Source organism: Etheostoma spectabile, chromosome 13, assembly GCF_008692095.1.
Source record: "Etheostoma spectabile isolate EspeVRDwgs_2016 chromosome 13, UIUC_Espe_1.0, whole genome shotgun sequence".
Taxonomy (NCBI): Eukaryota; Metazoa; Chordata; class Actinopteri; order Perciformes; family Percidae; genus Etheostoma; species Etheostoma spectabile.
This window is the reverse complement of record NC_045745.1, coordinates 13,487,401-13,496,268: the sequence shown is the minus strand read 5'-3', so window position 1 is coordinate 13,496,268 and position 8,868 is coordinate 13,487,401. Positions and strand designations below refer to the sequence as shown.

Here is an 8,868-nt window from a genome sequence, read left to right as displayed (position 1 = left end):
GATACGGTTTCTGAATGTCCTCTGCCTTCGGTCTCTGGGTGAGCTGTTCAAAAATCTGCACAGCTTTCTACGTAACTAGCCGAGATGAGGTGGCTAACCGTAGCACTCGTTCTCAAAGGCAACACACTGCTACCACACACACTAGTTCACCAAAATCTGCAAACGAACTACTTCCATGTCCCTGTTCTGCAGGTATTCCAAAAGTCCCCCTTGTCTAGAAGAAGTCTCCCAGCTAATCCTGCCTTGGACTGACCAAAGTAGGAAAAACAGTAGCTAGCTGTTATCATTACCTAGCTACTGAGCATGTGCGACTCCCAACAAAGATAGTAAAGAAGAAAGATGTCTCACTCTGTAGCTAAAACTGAGACCTAAACACACAGGGTGAATACAGGATCTGCAGCAATGTGCAGTCCAACACAAATATGGTGTTTTTGGAAAATGAAACCATGTAAATGTATTCAGGTTCAAAATACAATTATGAACCAGAAAATGAGCATAACATGGGCACTTTAAAGCGTAAAGAGTCAAAACGTTTGACACCAAATCTGTATTTACCGTTATTTGCAGCTTTAAAGTAGTATTTTCTATGTGAAAAGAAAGAAACAGTATGACAAGGGTGGGGGAATGATTGGGTTTAAATACATACTGGAGACAAAAAGGGTACTTACCGTATGATTTGTTTACAATAACTAGCAGTGTTGTGATTTCTTTGGTCTGATCATTAAAGCCTTGTAGCAAAATCAAAATCAATAATAATAATAATAATAATAATAATAATAATAAAGTCTGCCAAAGAAGAATCTCAATTTGATAAGTTAGTTGATCTTCATTCTGCATGTCCAAATTGTCACAGTACAGATGCTATTTGTCACGCAGCTGGCGCTTGGGATTCTTTAGTCTTTGTGTTTTAGAAAAGGTTACTAGTGCTCCACTTGTGTTTACCATTGACTTGGCCACTGCTCTTTGGAGATAATTGCCTTTGAGTGGCTAAGCATTGAGAGAGGGCTGCTTTAAATACTCTAGAGTCGCACACTGCCATCTCTCAATGCATTGTTCCCAGACAATCCTGGTTTAACTGTATCACCCCACAGCCCTCGTTTATGTGTGCACATACACACTCACACACAAGTCGTTAATCTTCAAACTTACAAGAAAAAATCTTTTTACCATTATTATATTTTATGAAACTGGTGAACTAAACTAGTGATAGACCTATTTTATCGGCCGGCCAATATATTGTGCTGATATTTGCGTTTTTACGTGTATCACATCGGCCGATACAATAACTGCTGCATTTGCCAACAGTTTTTATAGTATAGACAGTTTTTCCCGGCATTATTTACAGACAGGACACATTATTTGGGTGATATGAATGTAAGATGATTGCAGAAGTGACACTGATCTGTTTTTGTTTATCATTTTTAAAGAAATGGCAGAGCAGATTCTGAAAACAAATCCAGTGTAGCATGGTTTACATGGTTATGATGTAAATAGAGGGAGCAAAAGCAGTATCGGCTCCAAATATCGGCTCAAGAAAATTGGCAGCCTGTTATGATATCGGCCGATCCCTACAATAAACCACCAAAGAATTTTCTTTTGTTTGGTGCAAAATAACAAGTTCCACTGTTACTTTATCTGACTGATTGCAAATTGAACAGGGTTGGGAAATAATGAATTGTCTCTATGTCCAAAGCACAAACAATTTATTCAAGTCTTTGGATTTAACAGGGATTTGTCGAGGCAAAACAAACTGATCCACTGAACCTGATGTTTCACTGTTTTAAGAATGACTTCTTCAGCTTCTACTGACAGGCAGGGGCTCCTCGTGTATCCTGTGGGAATGCCTGCCTTGTAGTGGAGGAGGACATAATTGAGCCCACCTGTTCAGAATTCACCAAAAGAGAGTGGTGTTCTGGAGGTAAAAGAGTAGCATTCCACGGCAGGGATTTTAAGCATCCTTTGCTAATTTATCACACAGCATAGATAGTGATTAGAAATAAAAAGCTGGACAGCAAAAATGCTGAAAAAGAGCATCACCTGCATAAGCTCCAATATCTCTATCGTCAAATTAAATTGTAAAACAGCCCTATTTGCTCGGGTACAGCCTGTGAATTTTAATTTCACAATTCTTTAATTTGTTGCTGGCAGAGAACACAAGAGGGTGCTGCAACATCTGTTCATTGTAGACATGTTTGTTGTGTTTGTGAATGGGTGAACCTGATGGCAGAGCTGCTGCATAGTTCTTGGTAAATCTGCAGGGAGAGCCTCTCCCAAGAAATTGTGTCTCTCTATGCAAAGTGTAACAGGAAAAGTGTTGAGCACTTACTAGTATGTTGGGGGGGGGGGTGTTGATCTTTAGCAGTACCAACTGTCAGCAGAAGATTATTGTTTATAGTTTTAAAAGACAGAGGGACTTAACCCAGAACTATGTGTAATTCCACTGGATCTAGTGAGAACAATGTACAACGAGAGGACAGATGTAAATTTTTAAATAAAGGTCTCACCTGTAGTGCAGCTTTAACAAGACATAATTATGTCACCGTTAATCATGTCAACCAGATCTTTGCACAGTGGTGTAATTTGGTCACATCCAACGAGTGTCAAAGTGTACAGCATCGCAGATTTCCATCAACGCCCACAAAATTGCAACAGATGGTAAGCAATTAAGGAACGTGCGCATCAGGGCACACAATCGTAAACAGGGATGTGGAAATAGGTCGGCGCTTTTAAACAGACATCTTTGCATGAATGAAAGGATGAATGAAGGTATGTATGTTAATTAGTGTGCAAGGAAAACAAGAAAAATCCAGGTGTTATGGCAGAAAAGAGGTAGCAAGCAGGGGCGGCATCAGCCATTTAATGGCCCGAGGGGGGGTTTTGCTCTGAGTGGCCCCGTCTTCAACAACGTCCACCAAAAACCACTGATATTACGCATGTGTTTTTTTTTTAAATGCAAGTGGAAGGCCTCAACAGTGTAAAGAAACTAAATAAAAAAAAGTTTTCCGGTACAAAAACCTCCTGGATGTATATCTCAAACGAAAAGCATCAATCCCAGCTCATTGACCAGGTTAACATAGCACCGGAGGTTTAGACACACACTCAAGGACATGTGGACATGTGCATAAGTCTGGCACAGGGATGGATCCTCCCTCCCACTGACAGATGGATGGGGTTAATATCATAATTAAGCACGTCGGCCGATGGCTCCTGTTTACCGCTCGGTTGCTAGGCAGTGACATCAGCTGATCCCTCCCTCCTTCCTCTGTAATCCCTTCCCTCTCCCTCACACTCCTTTACACTCTCTCACACACACACACCTCTCTCTCTCTCTCTCCCTCTCTCAGATAGGCAGCGCAGACGTGGGCAGAGTGTGGGGGTATAGGAAGAGGAGAGAGCGAGAGGGTAGGTAGTAGTGTGTGTGAGGCTGTTAGACAGCATGGTCTGGGTCTGAGGACAACACTGGAAGACACAGCAGCAACCTCCAGATCTCCATGTAGACCAGTGTGGTGACATCCACAGATCACCTGGACCTGTCCACCCATCAGCACCCACCCAGGACAACACCCGCCTTTTACAGAGAAGCAAGAGGAGAAGGAGGACAAGGGGGGTGGGTGTGTTTATCTTCTTTTTTTCTCAGTTTTTGGGGTTTTGGTAGTAGGCTCCGGGCTGGACCGCATGCATGACACAACGCAAAGGCGAGAAACCCACCATCAGCATCCAGGAGCACATGGCCATTGACGTGTGCCCTGGCCCCATCCAGCCCATCAAGCAGATCTCAGACTACTTCCCCCGTTACCCACGGGGCCTCCCCCCTGCTGCGCCCCACCAAGTGGGCCACGCCGGGCCCCTGAGCCCTGCCCTCTCCACCACCTCGGCCGCCACCTCGGCCACCACTTCGGCCATCGCCTCTGTTGAAAGTGACCGCCCGAATGAGGATAAACCAGAACGGGCTTGTGCCGGAGCCTCTGCCTCCTTACAGGCCACCAAGAGGGACGAGGATCCTGACGTGGAAGGATACGACTCAGATGACTCCAGTGAGTGATGACTTCTCTTCTTGTCGTCTCCATCCTATTGTTTACCATGGTGTTTTCCAACATGTCTTTATGTGTGTGTCTATCCCTTTTACTTCTTCCTCTACCTCTCCCTTTCTCTTAATACTGCATCTCCATTTTTGCCACCGGTTGCCAGGCATCCCTCCAGCCGTGTGGCTTTGTGGCTTTATCCATCACCTTTTCTCTTCTCGGCTCCCACGTCCATCTCTTTCTATCTCCGATCACCTGCTGTATGTGTGTGCTGTGTGTCTCCGTGCTGCAGCTAACTCTTTCCCTCTCAGTCGACAGACAGCCAACTGTTGCTGCTGCATAGAATACAGCTCTCCCCTCCTCCTCTGCTCTCCAAAAAGGATTTGTGCGATTTTATTGAAGCAAATGATTACATGTATGTGACGGCCAGTGTGTATGTGTGCATTTGTCATATTCCCAGTGTCTACAGTGTGCTCGGTCTATACTGTTGATCAGTCTCACAGGGATGAGTGATTCATGGCTTCACAATAGTCGCAGTTTGGCACTCAGCTGAGTCTGACTGCATTTGTAAGCCCATGTATTGGCTGGGCAAGGGCAAGTTACGATTTAGTGAGCATATTGTTTGTCTGTCTGTCTGTTTTTGTGTTAATTTCCAAAGCATAAAGATGTGTGTGTCTGTGTGTGTCCATATCTGCCTCCACCACAGGGGGGCGGCTCCTTTGAGAAAACCTTTGCTGAATGTCATTCCTTTAATCTAACAGGTTTAAGTGGATGAATAATAATGGCAATTAGTAAAACGCAGCAAAACTATTGGAGCAACAACAACTTTAATAAATAGAAAATTTCCACATCCTGCAAAACCATTTTCACTCCCAGCAAACATCTTCACAGACAGATGATACGACAGTCTGCACAAGTGCTGAGGACTCGATTAAAGGTAGTGCCAAAATGAAAGTTGTTGCTACCTGCATCATTTTGACAAACCTCAGGATCTGTCTGTGTCAGTCAAGTGTCTGTGTTATAGCATTCGGTTGCCTCTGAACTTGTCGCGGCTACTGCTTGCTCTGAATAACACGTTGCTCTCAAAGTGCACAAAAACAGAATTAACTTCAAGGTGGGTTTGTGTCAAATTTTAACAACCCTTTCTAGAGGTTTGTCACGGTCGTTCTCTGCACAAGAGACTGTTTTTGATTGTGATTGCAGGCTAATGTGTGACAGCAGTGAAGCTTCTCTTAGCGGTAATCCATGCAGAGCGCCATGCGGGGCGGGGGGGGGTTTAGGTCATTTCTAATCCAGAACTGGACAGGTGGGGGGATGGTAGAGAGCGGGGGGGGGGGGGTTGGGTTGCGGGGGGGGGGTAGAGAGCAGAGGAGGTCAGACCTGGCAGATGTTGCTCTATAACCCTCCGCCATGCAACCAGGATTTCACTCAGCAGGGAAAAAGAGATGGAGAGATGCATTCTGCCTTTACTTCCAGCTTTCACAACATGCTGTTTTGAAATGCCTTTGTTGGTGCAATGTGAAGTGTGTGGGGATTTTTATTATCAAGTGCCATGTGATACTTCTCTCTCAGACTCATAGCATACTGCTAACTCTAAATCCACAAACAGCCTGCCAGTTCTATCCAGGGATTTGTTGTGTGGCAAAGGTTCACCATGGCTCCATTTACACATCCAGATTAAAAAAAAAAAAAATCTGTTACTTTATAATAAATTTACTAAAATGTGTGTCCCTTTTGACGAATCAATAGATCAAAATACATTGTACATGGGTCCCCAAATTGTTCCCGATTGTCAGGCCAGCGAGTTTTGAATAGGTAAATGAGAGGCAAATAATCTATACGGTATGAAGGTGCTGCACTGTACAAGTGCTGTCCATTTACCATTGCCCCCTATTGTCTTTGGGGCAAGACCCCAAAAATGGCTACTCTAGCGCACCACTTTTTGATGGAGTTGTGATTGGGAAAAGTCAAGAACTGAATATTCTTCAATGTCTTTGTCAAATCCACAAACAGTGTCTCACCACCCCCTATCTGGCAGTTCCAAATTTGTGTAACGTTCTAAAATAGACAATGTGACAAACATGCCTGCTCAACACATTGATTGGCCAGGTGTGCGGAGATGTAATTTCTCTCTCAAGCTCTCCTTTTTTCTTTTCTTTTACTTTTCGTGTGTACAGTACCTCCAAGTGCAACACGATGAATCATTTAAGGAGAGACTTACTAAAAGTGTGCACCATTGTGCCCGTTGGTACAATTTATCGTGCCGCCACTACAAAGAGAAATTGGAGAATGGAGGAGGATAACAGGAGCTGGGTGGCCATTCAGAAAAGGTACAAACACTTTTGCCTTTAAACATGGTGGGAAGACACAGCATACTGAGGTCTTATAAACATTACCTATGCAACTTGAAAAGACCTACAGATTGCAATCTGTCAATACTGCTTATTGGTTTGATTCACAGTTGACTTTTCTTGATAACATTAGCTATCCAATCAGCTTTATCATGCCTCTTACATGATGTATGTATAAATCCATCCTTCAGTCCTTCCGTCCATTCATCCATTCGTTCATCCATCCATATTCATCCGCTTATCCGGTGTCGGGTCGTATGGGCAGCAGCTCCAGCAGGGGACCCCAAACTTCCCTTTTCCAAGCCACATTAACAAACTCCCACTGGGGGATCCCGAGGCGTTCCCAGGCCAGGTTGGAGATGTAATCCCTCCACCTATCCTGGGTCTTCCCCGAGGCCTCCTCCCAGCTGGACGTGCCTGCAACACCTCCCTAGAGAGGCACTCCATCGGTTTCCTGCTGAGAACTATGGCTTCAGATTTAGGGGTGCTGATCCTCATCCCAGCCGCTTCACACTCGGCTACAAACCAATCCAGTAAGTACTGAAGGTTACAGGCCGATGATGCCATCAGGACCACATCATCTGCAAAAAGCAGCGATGAGATGAGTGGTTGGCTATATGTGACAGGTGTTGGGATGCTGTGGCATGCATACACTTACTGTAACTTTATCATATTGGTGCTAGTGCACAGTTACTTCCTTACTTGATTTAAGGTGTCAGTTGAGGATCAGCCAAACTAAGTTGTTTGTCAAAACCACTGCTCCTCTCCATCCTCACCGCTAATAAGGCAATTAGTCACAAACATCTGCCGGAGCATCATCTTAATGATTTTACAATCACCTGAAGAGTCATCAGTGATGCAGGATGATTACGATGTCAATATCAATCCAAGAAAAAAAGAAAAGAAAAAGAGTATGGAGCATCTGAGTAAATATGATAGCAATTTATTGTAAATATCAAATACTGGATGGGTCATCCAAAGTGTGAGTCATCTGCATGCTTATCACCAGCCTCACCTTCAGTTGACGTGTCTAATGAAGGCACTGAAATGAATAAATGTGGCTGTTTGGGTCTGATGCAATGTCCTAAATAATCCCAAGCTGCTGCTGCTGCTGCCAGGGGAGTTTGAAAGGAGAAACATGAGACGTATAAACAAAATACTACTGCAGCAGCACTGGTCTGCTTTAATGAACGGCAACATAGACTCAGTTATTAACACCTGCTGTACATTATGTAGGGAAAGTCACACCAAAGCACAACAGGTGATATACCTTGCTCACCATCAGATTGTCAGTGTCAGATTCACTTTTCCACATTATCATTTTGCACCTAAGCTTACAGTGAGAAATTAATTGTACACGTAGCTCCACTGGTCCACAATGCAATATAGTAAGGCATATGTTTTTGTGCCTGTATGCTTTTTTTGATTAAGGAGAAATTGCTTTCTTTCCTCTGGTAAAAAATGTAATGTAAAGAAGTCAGTCTTAATAAAGAAAAGCAAAATGTCATGATAAATAAGTCAGGAAATATGAAGCAAGCCTCGCAGATTGATGCTGTGCAACAATGTGAAAGGAATCAAGCAGTGTTAACAAGACTTGCTGAAGGACAGCTGAAACCAAGGCTATTTACTGAAAGCTCATTATAAAAGCCGGGAACACATCATATCACTTTTGCACAGATAACAGCTTCTGCTGGCAACAAGCTTATAAGAATAACAGTAATGTAATGGATGTTCTAACCACATTCGTGTGTCTTATCATATTGGCTTGTGTAAGTTTCCAACTGCATCTCATCTTAGAGGGTTAGTCAAGTTTTAACACACTGATCTGATCATTCTTGGCCTGATACATGACTCACACTAGGTAAGGTAAACTAATTTCTCCCTCCTGAGGGTGCAGCAGGAGTTGCTATGATCCGAATAAAAAGCGATTGCAGTTTGAATTTGTTTGACTGTCTTTCAAAACCTGACTTTCACCTTGTTGCTGCGTGACATGTAGAAGAAAGGAACGCTCTTCTTCCTGTTGCTTGTGATTTGAAAGATCCAGCGCTGCCCCAAATTGGCTCTTCACGGTCCTGTGGGACTTGATCCAGTATCTGCATGCTTCCTCTGGGGGCGGGTGGGGTAGTGTTCTCCCTAATGTACCAAATCACACAGGGATATCTCAATCCTCGCCAAGAACCTGCTGGCTAATCTGCATAACAGCAGCATTTTCTGATTCATTGTGACTCAACCTTGATTTTAATTGAAACAGAAAAGTGCATCACCCACCAAGTGTCCCAGCTCCCCCGCAAAGGGGGGAAATCAAAAGCAATTAGATATCCGGTTCTCTGCCACATCAATTAATGGTTGTTTGTAGTGGGTGTAGAGGGCCACGTCTCTCGCCACGGCCAGGAGAAATGAACCGCATGACCCACATGACAAAGCAGGCTCTTGTGTTCCTGAGAGATAAGCTTCAGAGCCTTATGTGTTGACAGGTTAGTGCAGGTTGGTTTGGG

The 8,868-nt window shown here is 43.9% G+C and overlaps 1 protein-coding gene and 1 long non-coding RNA gene across 3 annotated transcripts in view; one reads left to right on the top strand and one right to left on the bottom strand.

Moving 5' to 3' along the window:
- Positions 1-8,868, bottom strand: part of LOC116700799 (uncharacterized) — a 17,691-nt gene that overhangs the window by 4,250 nt on the left and 4,573 nt on the right. The window contains exon 2 of the long non-coding RNA XR_004334737.1: positions 8,191-8,193. This is a non-coding gene — a long non-coding RNA (uncharacterized LOC116700799). The remainder of the gene's footprint in view (positions 1-8,190; positions 8,194-8,868) is intronic.
- The window catches only part of doc2b (double C2-like domains, beta), a gene marked incomplete at its 3' end in the record, with an annotated part of 119,460 nt that continues 113,897 nt past the window's right edge, over positions 3,306-8,868 (top strand). For both annotated transcript variants that reach the window (XM_032534257.1, XM_032534256.1), the window contains 1 exon segment: positions 3,306-4,034. In XM_032534257.1, the coding sequence (XP_032390148.1) occupies positions 3,680-4,034 (355 nt within the window). In that variant the 5' untranslated portion in view covers positions 3,306-3,679.